Raw genomic sequence first — 22,349 nt, 5'->3', positions numbered from 1 at the left:
CCATCCATGCCGCTGCCGCCGTGCTCTCTCCCCCCCTCTCTCTATCTCTATGACTAATGGGACCCGCTCATCTTCTTCAACCTCCAGCGCTCCGCGGCTGGGACCAGGCGGCCTGCCTGCATGCGCCACTCGCGGCTCGGGCTAGGAGGCCGTCCTGCAGGAGACAAGGGGCGCGGCGCGGGCCATAGCCGACTCGGCGCCGGATCCAGGAGGGCGCGGGCGGCACACGACGGAGGCCACCATGGGCGCCGGAACAGGGGGCGCGAGGCGGGCCGCGGCCGACTCAGCGCCGGATCAAGGGGGCGCGGGGCTGGCCGCGGCCGAGGCCGCCATCGGCGCCGGGACAGGAGGCGCGGGGCGGGACGCAACAGAGGCCGCTGTCGGCGCCGGTCCTGGGGGCGCGGGGCGGGCCGCGGCCAAGGCCACTGTCGGCGTCGGGAAGTAGTCCTGGGTCGCGCAGGAGGGCTCAGAGGACGTGAGGGTGAGGAATAATGGTGGTAGCAGTAGGAAGAAGCATATGACTGAGGTGGAAGAAGAATGAGTGGGTCGCCCCAGTCATGGACATCGAAAGAGAGGCTCCCACTGTCTTTTTCCACCTGGGAGTTATAATTTTAAAAAAGGAGAAAGATCAGAGATGTCCTTGGTCACCTTAGAAAAAGCCAAAAATAAATATTCACAATTTTACTACCTCAATGATTTGGCCCAAAGTATTTGGAGAAAAGAAAGAGATTCTTGGTTTTATACTTTTATTACTCACACTTTTTCATTTGCACTCGGCCGGCTAACTTTGCCTATTCCGAGGTGAAAACGTGGTTGAAGCTAACATTTTGAGATGATATCATCGAAGATTTCTAAATTCATAATATGGTTATTCCGAGCTATGAAGAAAGTAGCCTACTAGCCTATACATCTATCTATACAAGAAAGGATGATTATTCACAGGTTGAAGGTGGGCAACCCCAGGTTGTTTTGAACTTTTTTAAGAGCATTGTTTGCTTACAACCTAGTATACGATTTGCATGCCAATGGTCCAGTGCAGGTGAAGCAATTGCAAATTCTGACTTAAAACTATTTTTTTTAAAATAACTTAAAACTAAACTTGTAAATGATGGAATGAATGAACAAAAATTCATTACGATGAATGAATGTAAAGCATAATTTTATTAAGAGAGTAAAGCAGAACAAGTGACATCCTATTTTTCCATATTCGATATAGGGATGTTTGGATTCAAGTGCTAAACTTTAACGCTAGCTCATTCAAATAGAAGTGTTAATGAGGTGAGCTAAATTTTAACTAAGACTAAAAAATTTAGCATAAAAAATGAGTGTTAATAGATGTTAAAATTTAGCATTCAATTTTAACTCATCTATAAACAGGCATATATTTGATAACCTCTAATTAAGCTTTGGGTCCCTTTGTCCGCCCAAATAGCTTGTTTAAAAATTTCCCTCAATATGCAATTTTTTATTGAGATGATAACAGCGGTAGGCAATTGGAATTTCTCCTGTATAAAAAAATTGAAATACCTTTGTCCAAAGAAAAAAGACGGGAAAGGGAGGGATGTATCGGGCGAAGAAATGAGCTAGATTCTGGCCGGCGTAGATAAGTGTTTCCGAAAGGGATAAACGATAGTGCATCACATCAACGATGATTAGTTTAGCCGCTGTGGTGTTAGGCTAGTCTCGGTGAGAGTTTTATGGGTACAGATATCTAGATTGAGAACTATGTAACTGTGACAGATGAGTTTTATGGTGATAAAATTATCCCCACATCTCATGAAACTCTAATATTCTCTCTCCATACCACGTTAGCAAAACTGATGATATTTAATATCATAAAACTCTTCATAAAATCTGCACTGAGACTGGCCTTAGCACTGGTGGCTCAATAATCCCCCCTGCACCCACGAGCACACCCAGGTGGTGGAGCGACCAATCATCAGTGTACCTCTCCTCTCCCTGCGGCGGATAGCTCGCCGCCGTCGGTCCACAGCCCGTCATGGCCGCCGCTGCCGCCCAATGCGTCCCGCTTCGGGCGTCCCCGCTGGCACCAGCCTCGCCGGACACGGCTAAGGTTCCTGCCTCCATCCCGACCTCCTCTGCTTCTGCTCCTCTCCGCGCCGCCGTCGCCCCGAGCTCCGGCCGCCGCCAACTGGCGCCGCCGCTCCGGTGCTCCTCCTCCTCGTCGGAGAGCCCGGCACCGCCGAGCCTCGGCTTGCTTGTGGAGGTGGAAGGGTGAGGACCTTAAAAATCCTGCCTTTTTAGTGCTCGGTTCGTTAATTCCCCTTGTGGTTACCCCAAAAGGAGTGTCTTTTCTGCTTCTAGAGGATAGCAGATGCTGAAGCTAGAACTGTTTCTGCTACTGCTTATCTTAAAAGTAACTTTGATTCTTAGACTTACCGGGCAGATGTAGAACGTGGTTGGAATTAGTGAGCACAACGTGTCCTCAGATATAATTCGTGGTGACAAATGCCACGAATAAGCGATGTGATATCTGATTAGTTCCGTGAGAATCCTTTCTCCGTTATTTCAGTTCTAGCTGAACCATGTTTCTTTGTTGAACAAATACTATTAAGCTTATTTTCGAGCTATTGTGGAGTAGTGAATAGTGATACCTTTTCTTGCCATCCTTTGCCTTGCTGATCTCAGAAGAATCACTGTTTCTGATTGAGCATTTCTTGTTCTGTTCCTCCAGGGTTCTAGCAGATGTTTACCGTTTCGGCAATCGACAAGCTTTCAATGTAGGTGCGAGATATTTAAATCTTCCTCTGTGCTTCATGTCCTTATCAAATTCTTTTACTCTTCTGTAGCACTTTATGTTTTCTTCAATACATGCTATGCCATGCTGAGGTTGAAATGCAAAATAGCAAATTCCGTAGATCAACCAGGCAGGAGTCTAGCGGAATAGAAGTCTAACTGCACAATTATGCATAGTTCTTGCCTGTCTTGATTTTAATATATCTTAACATTTTATTCCTCCAGCATTTCAAAGTCTTGGGTTAGATTGTGCAAATTGGACAGAGCCAATATATACTGATTTGGTCAGGTGCGTATTGAATTCTCAAGCATCATCAATCACATGTCCTGTCCTTCAACATTGAGTTAAATCTTGATATTGTGGACTGGAGCGTGTTCCCTTGCTATTTGGTTTTGCTTTTGTCTAACCTCTTAGTTTGGACTGGACTGGAGGGAGGTGTTTCCTTTATTCTTTATGTTGATTATTTTCCTAATGCTGCATTTTTTTCTAGGAAAGCTCGTGGTGATGAGGAAAGGATGCTGGTATTATTCTTTGACAGGGTATGATCTATTTCTTCCCCTAGTACCCTCTTTGGTCAAGTAGGAGTTAGAAAATCTTGCCACAGTACATCTCAAGTCAGCCATTTGCTTAAAGATATTGGGGGCGGAAAGCAACACATCTAGTGAATTCTTTCAGTTTCTGTAGTCTTTATCCAAATTTCGTTAAAATTTTATTTGTTTCTCCCATGCGACATACTAAGTGTTGTGTAACATAGCTTTATGGAGCTGATTAATTGCTGTTGAATTGCATTTTCTGAATTTAACCGTTTCCTCTAACTTAAAACAGATTGGCTGGCCTACCTCTTTGCCAACTAGTGAGAAAGGATCGTTTATGAAAAGTGTTCTTCGCGAAAAGGTAAGCACATAGAGCATTACTTGGCCATACTTTATGATATATCAGGCCTTGACAGAAGTTAGCTTGAGCTGTTACCTGGCTGGTAGTCTGGTAGTGTTTTTTTTTTTTTGTTCTTTTCCTAATTGCCAGACTCCTGATTTCATCTAACTTGCCAAAGTTCTCAATTTCATGTTTGCACATGATCCATGAATGATTTTACTAAGGAATGGGGGTCAACAATTTATCCAGTACAACTGGCTGGCAGTTTTAGCAGTTAGGGAAAAAAAGTTTTGAATATAACCTGAATCAGGGTTTGCTTAATTACTGTTCTATGCACTACTTTTTCTCCTTGCTTTTATGCACTAGTTCCTGGTACTGATTTCTAATTTTGAATCTGATTTGTCAGGATCTTGAATTTACTTGATATCAAAATTGACTAGTGGTTCTTCTCTTCCAACCGTTTCCATTATATAATATTTTTATATTGACTTCTTTGAGCATCTTTCTTGTTCTAGTTGAAAGCTTTGGAAGAGTTCTCAGCTTCTGATAGATTACCACTACGTCCTGGAGTCGAAAAGTAAGACTTGAATCTCCTGCTTGTCTCTTTTGTTAAAAGATCTCTCTCGGTAGAATGATCTAGGAAAGTTTGAATTATATTGATGTGTTCTCTATTTTGTTTTGAGAATGCGCTGGAGAGCTGCATATCTTTTTCATTAAGAAGGAAAACAGAATAAAAATTGTTACAACATGAGCTGCCGAGGCTCTCGCTTGGTTCAAAATACTGGCTTGTGCTATGGAAAGAACAACTGGAAAAGAAGAAGAGTAGTTGTTATCTAGACTAAAACAGCGACACCTGATGTGGAACTACAGCATATCTGAGTTCACTAAGTCTTTTTTGCTCCGTCTTGAGCCCATAGCCTGATCTCCTCACCGATATCCTAGACTACTTGTGCAACTGTTGCGTTGTTGCTTTGGAGGATGCGAGCATTCCGTTCCTTCCAGATTTTGCATGCTACCAGCATGCAGGGAGTTGATGTCCTTACGATGTTGCTTGTGCATACCCTGCCTGAGTTGCATCCACCAGTCAATTACTTGTAAATCGTAATATGCAGTCTGTATAGACGTATCCAAGGTCGTTCTTTTTTTCTCATCCTTAAAATGTTTGCAAGAATTACAGGACAATTTTACTAATCGATCAAATGTGGGGGCATTTGTTACTATCTAAAAGAAGGAACAGAATTCACAGCATTTCATATAAAAGTTTCTGTGTATTCTGATACTCATGCTGCATGCTTTGATTCCATCAGTCCATGAGCATTTATAAGCAAATTACCTTGGTCCTTATTTTGATCTTACGTATTTTTCTGAACAGCCTTTGTCTCTCTTCAGTACTGTGTGCTTGCCATAGGATATGAATGACTCTATCTTGAACTTTAAGTTGCTTTCTGATTCTGTGTATGAAACCATTCAAAGGTTCATTGATGATGCACTTAGTGAGGGTGTCCCTGTGGCCATATTGGCTGCATATGGGAGAAATGGAGAAAATGTTTCAAGGTACATTTTGTACAAGATAAATAAGTTCTGCCCGCTCTTTGTATTTCTCTCAAACTAATTAATGGCAATATTGTAATCTGTCAAAATATTGTGTGTTCCCATTTCTTTTCTATTTGACTCTAGATCTATGGTTAAAAAGTTGGGTCCTGAAAGAACATCAAAAATTAAGATTGTTGGAAAAGATGAGGTGGAAGGAAGCTTCTATGGGCAACTTGTTCTTGGTAAAGGTGTCACGTCCAGTTTGGATGAACAACTTATCAAGGAAGCTCAAAAGGCTGGTAAGTATTGCTACTGAAAAAATTGCAGACTGGTTCATTTTTCTTTTTCAGTTCAAGGATCATTTGAAGTTAATTCCAAATGTTCTGTTGCAACAGCTTCCACAAAGAAGCAGAGGATTGCAGAAGAGGTTGCATCGATCCTAAAGCTTAGCGTTGACATCCCAGCATCTGAAAGGTTATTACTAACACTTACATCCCTGGAAGAATATTATCTAAATTTTCACTGCCTGGAATATTATCTAAATTTCACTGCCTAGTCGCAATTGTCAGCTCTGAGAAGGTAATAGCAGCTCTGCGAGCTGGGTCTGAATATGTTGGATGTGATGTACAAAACTGCATTCTTGTTGCGGGCAGCCAATCTGGCGTTCTCGCAGCTGAGCACATTGGCATGCCATGTGTAGTTGTTCGATGCAGGTAAACTGCCTTTACCTGCCATGTTCATTGGTTATTTCAACCAACAGCCATGATTCGGTGTTTCATATCTCACTATCTGTGTCTCCCAGCTTTACTGCCAGAGCAGAATTTCCCTCCGCAAAGGCTGTCATGGATGGATTCGGCGGTGCAGACTTAACCGTATCAAAACTACTGAGCAAGAAATGGTCTTAAAAATGTGCCAACTACCAAAACTAAGGATGGATTGGGGACTGTGATGAATTCGTAATTGATCGAGTGCTGACCCAAGCACTTTATGTAAACATCTGATGATGCTGAGGAAAGCTCTGAGAAGCACAAACAGTTATTGTTTTAGCAAAGCAATAATGTGAATGAGCAGTTCAAGTATTCAATAAACTGTCAGATTTGGTCTGTGATCTTTGGCTTTTACTCCTAGAGTTGAATAAAAAATTAAACAGAAACAAGAACAAAAGGGTTGGTGCAAAATCTTAATCTGTCCGTCATATTATGTGAATTGAATTGCTCTAGTATTCCTGACCTCATGAGGTATCCTCTCTACACTAATGCGCTACATTATCAAAATATGATTGGCCGCCCACTTTCATTGAATGGTGGTGTGCCATGCAGTAGCAATGCAAGTAGTTGTAAGCATCCAGTGCTTTATTTGCCTCACAAGGAGCATGTACAGAGTAAGCACTGCTCCACATGACTACATCCCTATATATATCGTAGGGCATAGGCATTGTTCAGCATCAGTTGAGTTTTGCCATTCTTACTGCTAGGCCTGGGTAAGCCAGGAAGAGGAAGAAAAGGAATAATCCTACGTTCCAACTTGCAAATAGCAAATAGCTAGTATACATGATATGGTGGTCAAATCCTCTGTAATTTTTATAGAATCCAAAAGTTGTTTGGCCTGGAAAAATTATAAGTTGATAATAGAAGTAGATAGGCATAGGAGGTGTCAGGAAATTTGGTAAAACTGTGGAATAGGCTGGTGGAAGAATCTTCATAAATGTAGTGTTCCCTTCGTCCCCAAAAGGGAAACACACATGTATCAATGGAGCTTCTTTAGAATTTGCGCCTGATTATCTTTAGAATTTGCGCCTGATTATCGCAGCCTTCTTGAGTTCAAGATTGGACCCGTTAATTCTTGTTAAGAGCTTTTTCTTTCAAAAAAATAAAAATAGAAATACAAAACTGACAAAGCTCTAGTAGTATGAACTAGGGTGGTGCCCTGCGCAAATAGCGCGGCAGCTAGTTCTCCGATGCTAATATTTATATTGTTTATTTAAAAATAATTTTATTTATATATTCCCTCTGTTCCAGAAAAATAAATCATTATAGTTATAGGGTTCAGAATTTGTCCAAAAAATAAATCATTCTATTCTATTTGGAAAGTGTATGTGCATGTAAAAATCAGTTATTGCTAAATATGGATAATAAATAAGGGTAAATATGCTCATTTTACATTCTTGTTAATCTGTTCTAAAATTTCTAGGATGACTTTTCTTTGAGATAGAGGGAGTAGGTTGGTCTGTTGATTTATTGCTATTATTTTGTCTAATTTGTCCAGACTGAGGTGTCGTTTTTTTTCCTAATCATCACATCATGTGATGCGGAATATAAATTCACGTTAAAAGAGAAAACAAATAAACATCTTGTGATTTAATTTTAGTTAGAGAGTTTTAGCCGCGGCGTTAAATTATGCTGTTAAGAAGAAGATATGGCTGACTTAATTGTTTTTAATTACATGTTCTATTACTGAGAGGGGTTAGAAAATCAAAATGTTTAGAGAAAATGATTAAATTATTTATAAAGGGAAGACACAATAGCTGCAATTTAAATTACAAACTGAAATTTTAGAATGTCGTTAGGGAAAGATAGACCTGAAACTTCTGGCTACAGAAATTCGAAGTCTATAAGCTAGTAGCTTCCATTGTAATAACCACCACATGTCTAAAATCTTGCTTCTTTCGGATCCTATACTTGCAACATCTTTAATTTTATCCTACGACTGCAACAGGAAACCATCGCCAATGCACTGTTTCTCTATGGTGCGCGGAGGACAACAGTCAACAATTGTGCCCCCAATCTTATACCCCCTATCTTATGCCCCCTATTGTCACGCCTTCATGCATATTTTCTACACGATATTTCCCCTTAGATGGCTGGTGGCATGAATTAACATGGGGTCTATGCAAACTCCATTTCCATGCCAACTACCACGGTTCCCAAACCACATAATTTGTTTGTTATCACTGGTCGGTCGATGTCCCAATAAGCGCTTAGGTAGCAGGTTTGTGAATTGTGTCAGTTCATATGAACCCACCAAACCACCTGCCAAGGTTTGATGTGGGATCATAAACATGAGATGAAAACAAATCAAAGTTATAGTGAAGGCTTTTTTCTGGTCAAATAATGAGATTTGAGACAAAACTCACCTCATCACTAATCTATTCTTGCCCTTACTCCTTTGACCAAAAGTTTGCCACGCCAACAACGCCGATTCACCTTACTGTTCTTGACCTCCCAAGTCTACTTTGATCTACCAGGAATGCCAAATGAATCGTTCGTATTGCTTGCTCTCGCTCTGGCCACAAACACGTCACTAAACTACTTGTGGACATTCCTATATTTAGGATGACAAAGGCTATAGTATGATGATAGCCACAAAGATGCCGAATTTTATGTCCTGGCCTCCCAAAGCACCAAGCAAGCAACCATCCAAGTTTATCGTTGCGAGCTTGACGATGGTGAGAACAAAAAGCATATCACCAGTACCTGTGCGTTAGTGTCATCACCACCGATCGAGCACCAAGCCACCAACATGTTGCAGCAGTCATGTGCATCTCTTGTTCTAGTATGTCATTTTGGTATTGGCATTGTATATTTGTCACACAATCGACCGGAGCAGATGACCAACTCGGACGTGTTGAACTCCACCAGGTCAATCTCGCTCCCTCTCCTCATATCTTATCCCGTGTTCTTTCCCCTATCAGGTTTAACCCCTATCTTATCATCTCGGTTGCCAGAAAGGGATGTTGCAACTTCATGATGCACAAGCTACCACGCAAGGTTGATCATTACTTAATATTTTGTCACCTCCTCGTCACCAAACCATGGTGTGGTGGTGATTGGTTTTGGCTCGATTTGCATCTTAAGTACAGCAGGCAAAGTCTTCACTCGCTCTTTTATGCTTGCACAGAATTTTAAATTTATATATATGTATATTAGTCATATTCAATATAAATTATTTGGATAAAAAATTATATACATATGATTAGTCGTATCTGATATGGATTCTTTGGATAAGTTTAGACCGTTAGGACTTTTTGGTCACTATTAATTTTCTTATTTTTATAATTCAGGTTTTAACTATTTAGTAATCGTATTCAACACATACTCTTTGGTTATATTCTATTTTCCATATTTTTCAATTCCGAAATTAGCTATTTATTAATTATATTTGATATGTACTCTTGATTTTTTTTAGACCGTTAGATCTTCATAAAATTTAACGGTGTAAATCCTTCTCTTTTTTAGATTAACGTGAGAATTTCTAGGTGCTCTCGGTGAACGTGGTGGTTTCTTTTAACACTATTGTATTAAGATAACTAGCAAGGTGGCCCGCGCTAATAGCGCGGCTAGTCTGATTTCAGCTATCATAGTAATATGTACATAAAATTCATTTTTTTCTCTAGGTAGTTTCTTTTTTTTTTCTCATAGTGATGAGGTATATGTGTACATTTTTTTAAGCATTCCAGAAGTAGGGCCATTTATTTCTACTTGGATGGAACCAACTGTTCATACTATTATTACTAAGTTTTATAATTTTATTCTAAATTTAGCTTTTTACTAATCAAAGTATCACAATAATATTTTGTGTTATTTATAATTCTAAAATTAGATGTAAACTAAGATTAGCTCATATGGTAGAACTTGTCCACTTGTGTTCAAGACTAAAAGTTCTCGACTCAGCATGAGTCCTCACATTCAGTGGTAGTAGATATGCCAGTCGACAGCGAGATGCTTGTAGTGACTTTGGGATTTACTTGCTCAATCCCCTAGAGGTGCTCGAGAGTGGTAGAGTTGCGTGCACGTATTCATAGAGGTAAGTATGTGTGCATGTTTGTGAGCATGTGTGCTTCTAATTTATTTCATAAAATAAAATTCTAAAAATATCTATTTAGTAATTGTATTTGTCATAGACTTCTATTGTAGCTATTTTGCATCCCAATTGGTATGCAAATTGATTGCTAATTTTCTTTATCCTTTAATTCCATATTTAATTTTTTATTAGTCTGATTTGACATGGAGCCATTGTGTAAACTGCTAATTTCTTTATGATAATTTCCTAATTTTTAAAATTTTAAATATATATAATATTCTTATTTGATATGGATTTTTTGAGTTAGTCTAGATAGTTAGATCTTCGTAATGCTTCAGCTCGACATACAGACATACAGTTTGGCGATGGAAGCCACACTCCACAGCATGAAAGAACACACCCGCACGATGCCCAAATTGAAACAATCTGATATGGATACATGTATCACAAATATTTGAACTACAATTCCATAGCCCAATACGGGCATATGCAAGGCATTCCCGTCGTTTTGTTGGAGTGCTCATTAGTCTGATCAGTTTCTCTAGGGCATGCAGCAAAACAATTTTTAGTAGCTATTTACTTTTCGTATTCGGTAAGGATTTTTAATCGAAAGCAAGTTTTATTAATTTATCAATTCTGAAATTATATATACTAATCGTATTTGATGTGGACTCGCCCGTTAGCCTAATCAGTTTCTCTAGGCGTACAGCAAAATAATTTTTGGTAGCTATTTACTTATCGTATTCGGTAAGGATTTTTAATCGAAGACAAGTTTTATTAATTTATAAATTCCGAAATTATATATACTAATCGTATTTGATGTGGACTCTTTGTTACTAATCGTATTTGATGTGGACTCTTTGGGTTAATCTTGACCGTTAGATCTTCATAAAATCCAACAGTGCAAATCCTTCTCTTTTTTAGATTAACGTGGGAATTTCTAGACCCTCTCGGCGAACGTGATGGCTTCTTTTAACACTCCTTTAATAATATAATAGATAGATGTACTCCCTCCGTTTTAAAATGTATGTCGTTTTGATATTTCTAGATTCATATATTTGTCTATGTATTTAGACATATGATATATCTAAGTGCTTAACAAACACTATGAATCTAAAAAAGCCAAAACGACCTACATTTTGGAACGGAGAGAGTATGATTTATCACATTTCAAATTAACCAAAGGTTCCACTTTATATATATTATTGTATCGTAAAATATATATGGTGATAAGTGGTAAGGCGCTGTAAATATATAGAGTTACTTTAATTCCCAGTAAGAAATCACTAGTACTAATTATACTGTAATAATACTACAGGTTAAGCGAGCATGGCTGCAGAGACGCAGGCCACGACGAGTGGCGCCACCAGGTTCGCCGCCGCGACGCTCCCGATCCCTCCCGCCGGCGCCGCCCCCCAGTACAGCGGCCCGTTGTACCCGTACGTGCCCGGGCCGAACCCGCCGGGCCCGCCGAACCACCCGTACCCGCCGCCGCCGCAGCACTCGTCGCCCGGGCCGCCGTACCCAAAGCCGCCGTTGCTGCCGAACCCGAGGCTGGCCGCGCTGGGCAGCTCCTCGGGCGTCGGCACCGGCAGCGCCGACGCCACCTCCGCCGCGGGCAGGTACGGCTCGCCGCCGGGGTTCGGCACCGGGAACTTCTTCGACGCCGTGGCGGTGGCGGACGCCGCTGGTGTTGATGGTGAGGATGATGGCAGCGCCGCCGCGGGTGTGGCAGGCAGCGTGGTGGCCGGAGCTGCTGCCGATGATGAGTCGACCGCCGGCGCCGCCACACCTGCAGGCATGCAGGCACCGCATTTCAGTCGATCGTCGTCTGCATACGTACGAGCTAGCAGCGGCGGCGGCGGTAACGATACTTGCCTGCGCTCGGCGGCGCCGACGACCCCGGCTGCGCGGCGGTGTCCGCTGCCATGGCCGCCGGCACAAGCGCGCAGGACGTCCACAGCGCCGCCGTGACGAGGAGCGCGAGGACGGTCGACGAGCGGGCGAGCTTGGCGGCAGCCATTACCTTGGAATTAACAACCCGGCTGCGGTAGAACTAGGACAGTTTTTCGCGGTGACGACCGATCGATGGATGAAGATCGACGACGACCATGGACGTCGTGTGCTTGCATTGTTGTACTGGATGATTTATATAGATATATAGAAAGATCGTCGAGGGAAAGGATGAGGGTAGAGGAGAAAGAAGCGATGGCATACGCAGTGGGTGGATAGGCTGCTCCATCTAATTCTTCATCACTTTGATGATCAGCAAGTCAAATTCGGTTGTTGATCCAGCAGCTAGTCCACTGGTTGGTGGGCAAATCGTCTCCTTTTGTTCCTCTCTGGCTCTCTCCCTGTCGATTTCGTTGGGATTGCTGGGCCGGCCGCCTGGAAATGAACTGGTGGGCTTCTGCACATTGGGCTGGCTGGAATTCTCGAGGTTCTGCAGCGCTCTCTGTAGAAAGAAGAAAGAACATGTGCAGGACTGCAGGTGCTTTGCCTGGATCTGGGATTCTGGATGCAACTGAAGAATGAACATGATCGAAGCATTACGAACTGAACCTGAATGTTTGTGCAGGCTGGAACAGCAAAAGCCCGGTGCTGGTCCATTCCGAGCTCAACCTAGAATTGAAAGGGCCTGCAGAAACATGAGTTAAATTGGGAGAGTGGTCCAGAACGGCCGGCCTCGTCGGCGGCGTGGAGGGGGCGCTCGTAGTGTTCTTGGACGACGCCAGTGGTCGGCGGCGAGCCTTCATCAGAGCCCAGTTAGCCAGGGAAGTCCTCGGCCGGTGCTGGCAGGCAACCCATGGATTTCGACTGCTGGGAGCGAGGAATCAGGGGCGGGTAGAGACCGGAACGCGGCGGCGCTGCGGCGAGGCGAGGGACAAAGCAGAGCAAACGCTGGTGGAGGCGCGACCCGGGTCGGGGGTGGACGGTATTTCATTTACCGTCCACCCCCTTGTCCCCAGTGGCCGTTCGATCAGGAATAAGCGGTCCGGATTTCGATATTCGGGGCTTCCGCCCGCAGTCTGACTCGGTCGTCTTCAATCCCCGGTCCCCGGATGGCGGAGGTCGGGCGGTGCACGAGCACGAGCACGAGCATGAGGACCGCTCGAGGACGCCGGCAGTCTCGCCGCGCGCTTCCCTCAGGAGCTCGCAGCGCAGTGCCGCCGCCTTAAGGCGCCGAGCCTTGCCGACGAACGCGTTCCCAGGACGTACGGCCACCGTGTCCGCCGCGGCGAGGACTGTCTCGGCCGTCTTCGTGAGCACCATGCTAGTCTAGACTCTAGAGCCAGCCGATGCAACGAAGGCCACCATGGCGCACGACCTTGGCCTGGTTTTCCCAAAAAGGCCGGTGCAGCTGTGCAGGCTCCAACAGCAAAAGGCCGGCCGGTGCTGGCGGCGTCGGTGAGGCCTCATCGATCGGCGGCGTGGCGCGGTTGGTGCTCGTGTTGGAGGCTCGACGTACTGCCCGGGTGCGCGAGCAAGTACGGGGCTGTTCGGCTGGTCCAATCTCGGCTTGTCTCGGCTTATTTCGGCTTATCTCTTCTCACATAATATTATTCATTCTACCAGCCGAATACTATTCACTGGATCAACCGAACAGCCCCATATACCGTGTGTGCCCTGCCGACCGTTGCCAGGTCGGTGGTGGACGCTATATTTCACTTGCCGTCCACCTCTGGAGTGGGGGCTTCAATCTATATTCCATCTTCTTCCTTGGTCCTCTGCCCTGGCCGGCGGCAAGAGCCGCCGCCATGCCGCCCGCCCGCCCGCCACCCACCGCCGCCTTTGACCTCGTCGTCCTTCCCGACCTTCTACTCACCCGCGCGACAGTTGGATGCATATTACACACAGTCTCCTTATATTTTCCACAGATCATGATCGATGAGGATGCACAAATTTCCTTATATTTTCCACACATGCACGCCATAACCTTGCAGGTTTCTGAGAAAATATCTAGTTACAAGTGAACCATGCATATGTGTTCGGAGATGACGTGGAAGTGATTGATGCTAGTTCTTCATATCGAAGCAAGGGCAAGGCATTCAGGACTTATCCACTGAACAAGCAACATGGATGGGTAGTATGGTATACCATTGTGTTGTGTTGTCCTTGTCAATTTATTAGATCAGATTTTCAGCACATCCAAATGACCCATCTCACATATTCTAACCACGGTCACACGGCAATGCTGTGGTCTCGGTGGGAGGCGCAATGGCCGCCCAACTTCGTAGACTGCGGTCGTCCTCACTGGCGTCGACCGATGCTCCCTGCCGGAGCCGGAGCCGGAGGAGCTGCGCCTCGCCCTCTGCCAGCAGCTACGTGTCCCTCCGGCAAGCATCAAGGTGTCCAAGCACATGCCAGAGGACTTCTTCGCCCGCTTCGAGCACCCTGACCAGGCGGTCCGCCTCCTCATCCAGCCGTGGCAGGACACCACCCTCTGTAGGCCGTCAAACTGGTTTTTCCACTGCAAGATCTTCATCGAGCGGCTGCCGCTGTACGCCTGGTGCGAGGACAGCGTCCGTCAAGCTCTCGGCGACTGCTGCTCCCTCGACTACATCGACCCCGTGTCCTTCACTCAGGAGAACACGGAGTTTCTTCAGTGCTGGGTGGGTCTGGATGTGGAGCCCGGACCAGCTGCCGCGCTCCAAGCTGGTGACGTTCTTCCCCGAGCGTGCTGGCCGCTCCGACCATGGCGCGGCGGCGACTCCACCTAAGGGTGGGATGGCGGTCCTGCTTTTCCACCTCGACAGGTGCCTTGACTGGAGCCCGCAACCACCGTCTCGCACCCCCAGCTCGCGGGCAAGTGGTATGCCTTCTTCGACATCCTCGGACGACCACCGCGAGCCACGCCGGTGCTGGGCGGACAACATCAACGCCCGCGGCCGCCCGGCTGACGACCTCATCCTCCGTGGGCACCACGACTTTGGCGGCAGGTACCGCTCGCGGTCCCCTGCACCCCACGGTCGTCACCATGATGACCGCGTGCCGTACGGGCTGGAATCTCGCGACAGGAGCTCGACGCGCTCCCCTCCCTCCCCGTCTAGAGGGCGGCGTGATGACGAGGGCTGGGAGCGCCGTCGCTCTCGCTCCCCGGGGCGTCTCCACCATGGCGCCGATCGATCACCTGTGGCATCGCGCACCTCGTGGGAGGAGTCCGTGCCTGTGCGCACCGGGCATGGTGCTTTCACTCCGGCAGCTTCCCCTCCATCACCTCATCACCGACAGGCGCCTCCTACCCTGACCCTGTCATGGATTACCTCGTTAGTCTCTGCCAGGGTCCAGAACTGTGCGACGGCTTCCCTCTTCAGCAGATGCAGGACCCGATGCTGCTAGAGGTGGCTTGTGCTAGTGTGGCTGCGGCGGCGCTCCATCGACAACTTCCTTTTTCACCTGTGGCTCATCCATGCAACGAGCGGCACAACCCAACTCTCGAACGTTTGGACAGAGTTTTCTGCAACAAGGAATGGGATTTGGGATTGCAGTCGATCTACCTACATGGCTTGTCCTCCTCTGCTTCCGACCACTGCCCGCTTTTCCTATCCCAAATTCTCCAGTTTTCTAGGCGTGCCGGATTCAAGTTCCAACACTTCTGGATCCGGATACCTGCGTTCCAGGAAACGGTGGCAACCGCCTGGGCTAAGCCGGTTGCTGGACTCTCAGCGTTAAACATTTTGCATCACAAGCCTGCCCAATCCTTGAGATCGTGGAGCAACTCTCTCTTCAGTGAGGCGCTTCTCCAGTTTCACATGGCCCAAAATGTTATACTGCATCTGGACATGGCGCAGGATCACCGACAACTCACAGATGAGGAAGTTCAATTACGCAAAGCACTCAAACTGAGGGTACAGGGGCTGGCCGCTGTTGAGAGGTCCAGGCGTCGCCAATGTTCCAGAATCACTTGGCTAAAGGAAGGTGATGCTTGCACAAAGTTCTTCCACCTCAAAGCAAATGCAAGACGACGGAAAAATCTCATCCCCAAATTAAAGGATTCCCAAGGTCTACTTCTCTGGTCTCATGAGGAAAAGGAAGAGGAGATCCTGAGACACTTCAGAAGCACATTGGGCACCAAAGAAATTAGAACTTGCACCTTAAACTGGGACTTGGAACTCGACTCCTTACCGATTTCCGGCCTTGATGCACCTTTCACTGAGCAAGAAGTCTGGTCAGCTATTTCACAAATGCCAGCTGAAAAGGCTCCGGGCCTGGACGGTTTCACTGGCGACTTCTACAGATCTTGCTGGCCAATTATTAAATCTGAGGTCCTGGCTGCTTTTCGGTGCATCTTCGCACTCCAAACCGGACCTTTGGCCAAACTGAACGGGGCTTCCATAATTCTCCTCCCCAAAAAAGAGATGGCAGAAAGGGTCAGAGATTACTATTAGTTTGATACACTCTTTTGCCAAACGGGTTATGAAGGTGTTGGCTCTCAGGGTGGCTCCGGCAATGGCCAGTATGATCTCAAACTGCCAAAGTGCTTTCATCAAAAAAAGATGCATTCAGGACAACTTCCTCTATGTCAGAAATCTTGCGAGAGCCTATCACAGAACCAGAACGCCGGCCCCGCTGATCAAGCTTGACATCTCCAAGGCTTTTGATTCGGTCTCTTGGGAGTACTTGTTCAAATTGCTGGAACACATAGGTTTCCCTTCAAGATGGAGGAACTGGCTGTCTTTTTTTTTTCTCCAACTCCTCCTCCTCTGTTCAGCTCAATGGCATTCCTGGCCCAATTTTCAAGCACTTGCGTGGACTGCGTCAAGGTCATCCTTTGTCGCCGTACCTGTTCATCCTCCCTATCGACCCTCTTCAGAAGCTATTCCAATTGGCAACTGAGAATGGCTCTTTAACGCCACTCAGAGGACGTCATGCCAAACTTCGCTTGTCACTTTATGCTGACGATGCGGTGATTTTTGTTAATCCGGTGAGGGAAGAGGTGGAGTTTGTCATCCAGCTTATGAAATCTTTTGGGGATGCAACTGGACTCAGGCTAAACCTAGAAAAAAGTTCGGTAGCCGCCATACACTGCCATGATCTCGACCTAGACAATGTTCTTTCGGCATTCCCTGGCCAGCGTGTTGCCTTCCCAATCACCTACCTTGGAATACCAATTGTTCTTGGGCGGCTGCGACTGGCACACCTGCAACCGGTGCAGGACAAGGCCCTTGCAAAAATGGCTGATGGCAAAGCAAGTTACTCAACCCTGGGGGGGGGGGGGGGGGGGCGTCGGGTGCTAGTGCGCTCTGTAGGCTGTTTCCAGCAAAGACCCAAGGCGAATGCGGAAAACACCGCGTATCCGCACCCTGGCCCACCATAGGCGCTGCGGAGAGAAGACGCCCGTTCCAGCAGCGCACGGATACGGACGCGTAAAGGGGCACGGATAAGACGTTCGCATCCGCAAGCCGTGATCCAATAGGCATGCGCAAAGTATTGTGGGTCCCGGCACTATCACCCTTTTTCACTGCGCAGAGAAGAAATAGGGAGCTGCGGGATGGAGAGAGAAACCGTAGGAATCTGCATCCTCTCTCCTCGTCCCCAGCTTTGCGCATCCGCATTGGAGACCTACTGGATTGGTGAACAGTAGCACTCTGCTACCTATTTTACGCATACGCAGTGGGATAGGCTGCTGGAAACAGCCTGCTCCCTTCCGGTCTACCTTTTGACTGTTATCAAGCCACCCAAACAGTTCATCAAGAGTTTTGACAAGGTCAGACGCCGCTTCCTTTGGGCAGGCAACCAGCAGCTTCACGGAGGGAAATGTAAAGTGAGCTGGGCGAGGCTTCAACGACCTATCAAGCGTGGCGGTCTAGGAATTACAAACCTCGAGTTCTTCAGTCGCGTGCTGAGGCTGCGTTGGCTGTGGTTCCAGTGGAAGTTCCCAACAGACCGTGGGTGGGCATGGAGCTTCCGGTTGATGCTGTGGACATGGCCCTGTTTGCAACAGCTACCAATGTCACGATTAACAATGGCCGGACAGCGAGTTTCTGGTGGTCCAGCTGGTTAGACGGGAAATCCCCTGCCCTCCTCTTCTCTCTACTTTTCCAGCACAGCAAAAGGAAGAACAGGAAAGTAGCGGAGGCTTTACTAAATGAACAATGGATACGTGATGTCGCTTATGATCTGACTGTCCCCCTTCTGGATGAGTTCGTTCGCTTATGGGAATTAATTGAGGAGGTTAACTTTGATGCAAGCAACTCGGAAGAAGACACCATAGTTTGGACCAAAACAGCTTCTGGAGAATACTCAGCAAAGTCAGCTTATGATATGCAATTCGAGGGGGGGCTACTGTCTCGTTTCCCCAAAATGGTTTGGAAGGTGTGGGCACCATCGAAATGCGAATTTTTCATGTGGATCATGCTACAGAACAGGATTTGGACGGCCGATCGTTTGCTCTTGCGGGAATGGACAAACTGCTACTTCTGTCAACTGTGTTGTCGAAATCTGGAAACTGCTCTACATCTGTTCACCAAATGCCCGACCTCGCATGCAGTTTGGCATGGAATCAGTGTTTGGAGCTCCTGGATGGCTTTCAACCCGCACTATATCACAGCCCCGATACACCGACTGAGGGTCAGTAGGTAAAAGCCGTTGTACCGACAGACCATCAGTCGGTATAGATGTATGCCGACAGCACCTATCTGTCGCTGTAAGTGGCGTCGGTATAACTTTTGCCGACTGACATAGATATACCGACTGACAGTCTGTTGCCCCACAAAGATATACAGACTGACACTTATTCCCGACAGATGATCTGTTACAATACTTTTGCCGACTGACAGTGAGTAGCTAAATTTCTTTACCAATCAACAATCCAACGCTAAGCATCCAGAAAAATAATATAATTAATCTCTCATTGACCATACAACACCAATCTTTTGAACAATACATATCAAGCACACTTGAATAAAGATATATAGATCATGTTTTTCATTTGAAGCCAACAGATATCAAACATGGAATTGACTAAAATAATAGAGCTCAGAGTTTTCATATGAACCCAATACATATATAATTGGTTGAACAACAAAGCTTCATCATAGACATCATTTGTTGTCACAGTGCTAAGTCAAGCTAGCTAGATCATATGTTGGGTTTGTCACCGGCCACGGTATAAGCAGCAGCCACATTTACAAAATAAGGGGAGCCAGCCTAGATATTCCAAATAAGCACTGCCCAAAATAAAAGTGTCCATGAGCACAGCCCAAAATAGAAGTCTCCATGAGCACTGATCCACTTGTTGATCAACCATTATGCCACCTCTAAGACCTCTCACCTGAACAAAGTTAAAAGTATGCTGAAAGTTAACTACAGGAACAAAAGCAAGAGTGAAAATTAATCTACAAAACTGCTGGCTGTTGCTGCAGCTAGCTGACACAGCCTATAAGCCACAATCCAAAGAACTATATACCAGGAGCACAGATGAACACTTGACTCCTTTTAATGTCTAGCTACCATTTGATCCAAAGCCACTTAATTGATACCAAGAACCAAAGAGAGATCCACCGGCCAGTTATGATGGTTGCCAAATATTATATATGACAAATAAGCAACATACTGATCGCTCGCTCAACCTGGCTAAATGAAAACATATATCTTACAAAAAAGAGTACAAGAGCTTCTGATGGTCACTGTACTTTCCTATAGTGAAAGCCATATATATTCATAGGTATGCTTGTTTCTTTATCAGTTCTTACAAAAAAAAATAAGTGCAGGTAAAAGAACTTAAAAATTAAAAATTTGTTACACTGATAAACTAAGTAAAAGTTGAGGATGTAGCTCAATTGTTAGAATACTAAGCTTGGCAAAGTAATAGAGATCGAGGTTCGCTCCTCGCATCTCCAATAATTAACTCCAGTTTTTCAGTTTCTCAACTGGATAATTGCTGCAACTGGCTAATTGGCACTGTTATTGTAGTGCAAGCTAAACAAAAATAGAGACTTTTTTATCTCACTATTACTAATTAAATACGTTTCTGGAGCCTCCATTCTAATTATTCTTACAAGACGCACTAAAAGAAGAGACGGATAATTAATAGAAACTCCTACAACAAAACATAAACAGCTTACCATAGATTCCATATATTCAAGTCAATATTGACAATAATATTTGTCATAGGATCTATTGAATTTTCAAAAAAAAAACCACCTCTACCACTATGAAAAATAATGTAAGGTAACTCTTAAATGTTTGTGTCAATTGCCGACTTATGTTATTGTTGAAAACACACCTTTTTGAATTGGTGGTGTTTTTGTTGGTATAACACAATCACATTTTTCCACGAACATATGCATATGGAACAGGCACAGAATTAAATTTGTCGATAGGAAACATATACACATTCATCAACATTACCTTACAAAGTCGGTGCTACTGAAAGTATTTTCTACCAGTAAAAGACGTTTCCGCAGGTACACTTTCCATGGTCGGTTATCACGACTTGTTACATATGGAATCAGTGGTAGTGAATGAAAGTATTTCCTCCTGGTGAAAAATGTAGCCGCAAGTACACTTTCCATTGTCCGATTGTCGTGACTTATTACTGCAAGTAAAAAAATTCCAAGTTAATTATATTGCAAAAGTATACATATTTCTCTCAACAGATCAGTGAAATATCTTTTTTTTTCGTGCAAAAGGTATATATACACCATTCGTCTAAGCAACCTTATAGTCGAAGTTCTCCCTATTATATATCGGTTGAACAAGCAGCAACGGCATGCTACCACGTCTGCCAAAATAAAATAACAAAGCTTCACTAACACGGCTAGAGCCACAAATGTTGGTGATCGATCTCTATGTACAATTGTAGTGAGCAGTTGCAAAACAAGTAATGGGTTTCTTCCACTATAGTCCACCTTCATCTCATATGTAGCTAGGCATGGCAGCTTGCTGCTTGCAGCCGGATTAGGAAGCCATTTCCAGTGCAAGCTGGCGTCTCAAAGACGACGCTGAGCCAAAACTACCAGCTTGGCTTCATCAGAATTCTGGACGCTTAATTATTACTACGTTCGTGTATGAACCCTGCTCCAGCCCGACCAGACGTGGGTCTTCACGGTGCCCGCGGGGACCAAAGGCCGGCAGGATCTGGGGGCGCACCGGCTGCCACTTCGTCGGTGACCACGGGCGGTGCGTGACCGGCGACTGCGCGGGCGCCCTGCGCTGCAAGCTCACGGGGAACACCCGGCGACGGCGACGCTGGCTGTGACAGAACAGCCAAGTTAAACGGTTTAATTAAACGTAACGGCCATCTTTTGAACGCATCAGGCGCATTAGCTTAATTAAATGTAACCTGACAGTCTGTTTCCAACCCACAGGCCGATCGAAACATACCAGAAGTCTCGCGCGACGGCGAGCACAGACGGTACCAGCATAATATATTTTCACCAAAAATAGATAATAACATAAATATTTACAAAATAGCTTTAAATTTAGAATTTACATAAAATAAATGACAGCAGCGGAAGAGAATGTGACCTGAGAGAAGGAAATTTGATTGAGAACCAATAAAACAAAACGATAATTATGAACACGTGAGGACGTCACATCGAGCCCACCGATGCGAATCCTGGTTAGCTTCTATACCTGAAACAGGGTAGACAACAAACCCTGAGTATACTAATACTTAGCAAGACTTACCCGACCAGTGGGTATAACTTAGCCCACATATCTAGACATGCAAAGCTTTTGGCTGTTGGTTACTTTTGCAGAAAAAGCTCTAGAAATGAGTCCTTATTTTCCATCTTTTAGCTCCAAATTCTATATTCATAAATCATTAACTATTATTTGCACCTGCTAAGCAATCATAACAACATGGAGTAATAATTCCTGGTAGACCCTACTACTCATCACTTAAAATCCATATAGCATCACTACGATGTGGTGCTGTGATCAAGGTGCTCATATCCGAGATGCGACGTACGGCGAATCGATCCGATTTAACCTTGCAAGGTAGACCTAACCAACACGGCATGTATTTGCCCCGTCGGACAATATAAACCAACCATTCCCCTCCCCGCCTCGAACTACAGGAACCAGCCCAACGACATATGGTCAGCCGAGCTCAACGTGAGACCACCAAAAGTAAACACATGCATCCCCATTTCTCCGCCACTACTCAACTACCCCAGGAGTTGGGTGCGGGTTCCTGTACTTTCGAAGCAAGGCAGTACTCGGCTTACCGGTTTCGACTACCTCCTACTCCCGGCATGCAGTTAGTACAATTCAAACTCGATCACAGGGCCAGGCAACGAACAGTCCTTAATCGACACAGACGGGCTAGCTTTTCCCCGCCTGGTCTCCATTTTCTTTTCCCTTTTTCCAACCTATTCCAATATTCCATATACTCAAAATAACGAGACATCCTATATCTCGCGAGTGACCAGAAATC

General features: G+C 45.3%; 2 protein-coding genes and 1 long non-coding RNA gene across 4 annotated transcripts; 1 reads left to right on the top strand and 2 right to left on the bottom strand.

The window, feature by feature from the left end:
- Window positions 1–1,891: 1,891 nt before the first annotated feature.
- On the top strand, window positions 1,892–6,285 carry LOC120700210 (CBBY-like protein). 2 transcript variants are annotated; one of them, XM_039984429.1, is made up of 11 exons: window positions 1,892–2,235; window positions 2,696–2,745; window positions 2,983–3,046; window positions 3,249–3,297; window positions 3,584–3,652; window positions 4,147–4,208; window positions 5,105–5,185; window positions 5,309–5,463; window positions 5,560–5,638; window positions 5,734–5,877; window positions 5,967–6,285. In XM_039984429.1, the coding sequence occupies exons 1-11, from the start codon at window positions 2,000–2,002 to the stop codon at window positions 6,067–6,069; spliced, it is 1,092 nt and encodes a 363-aa protein (XP_039840363.1). In that variant the 5' UTR covers window positions 1,892–1,999; the 3' UTR covers window positions 6,070–6,285. The 2 variants fall into 2 exon arrangements, with proteins under 2 accessions (XP_039840363.1, XP_039840364.1); XM_039984430.1 differs by having other exon boundaries at window positions 2,136–2,235; window positions 2,696–2,741.
- A 4,854-nt stretch (window positions 6,286–11,139) lies between these two features.
- Window positions 11,140–12,117, bottom strand: LOC120700209 (translation initiation factor IF-2-like). The gene is made up of 2 exons (XM_039984428.1): window positions 11,843–12,117; window positions 11,140–11,756 (listed from the first exon to the last, which is right to left on the bottom strand). Exons 1-2 carry the CDS (start codon window positions 11,985–11,987, stop codon window positions 11,284–11,286), a joined length of 618 nt encoding a protein of 205 aa, XP_039840362.1. The 5' UTR covers window positions 11,988–12,117; the 3' UTR covers window positions 11,140–11,283.
- Window positions 12,118–18,869: 6,752 nt separating this feature from the next.
- LOC120701608 lies at window positions 18,870–19,409 on the bottom strand. The gene is made up of 2 exons (XR_005686177.1): window positions 19,374–19,409; window positions 18,870–19,238 (listed from the first exon to the last, which is right to left on the bottom strand). It is a non-coding gene; the product is annotated as an uncharacterized LOC120701608 (long non-coding RNA).
- Between the last annotated feature and the right edge of the window lie 2,940 nt (window positions 19,410–22,349).

This window comes from Panicum virgatum, chromosome 3K (genome assembly GCF_016808335.1).
Source record: "Panicum virgatum strain AP13 chromosome 3K, P.virgatum_v5, whole genome shotgun sequence".
Classification (NCBI taxonomy): domain Eukaryota; kingdom Viridiplantae; phylum Streptophyta; class Magnoliopsida; order Poales; family Poaceae; genus Panicum; species Panicum virgatum.
This window is presented reverse-complemented; position numbering and strand designations above follow the sequence as displayed.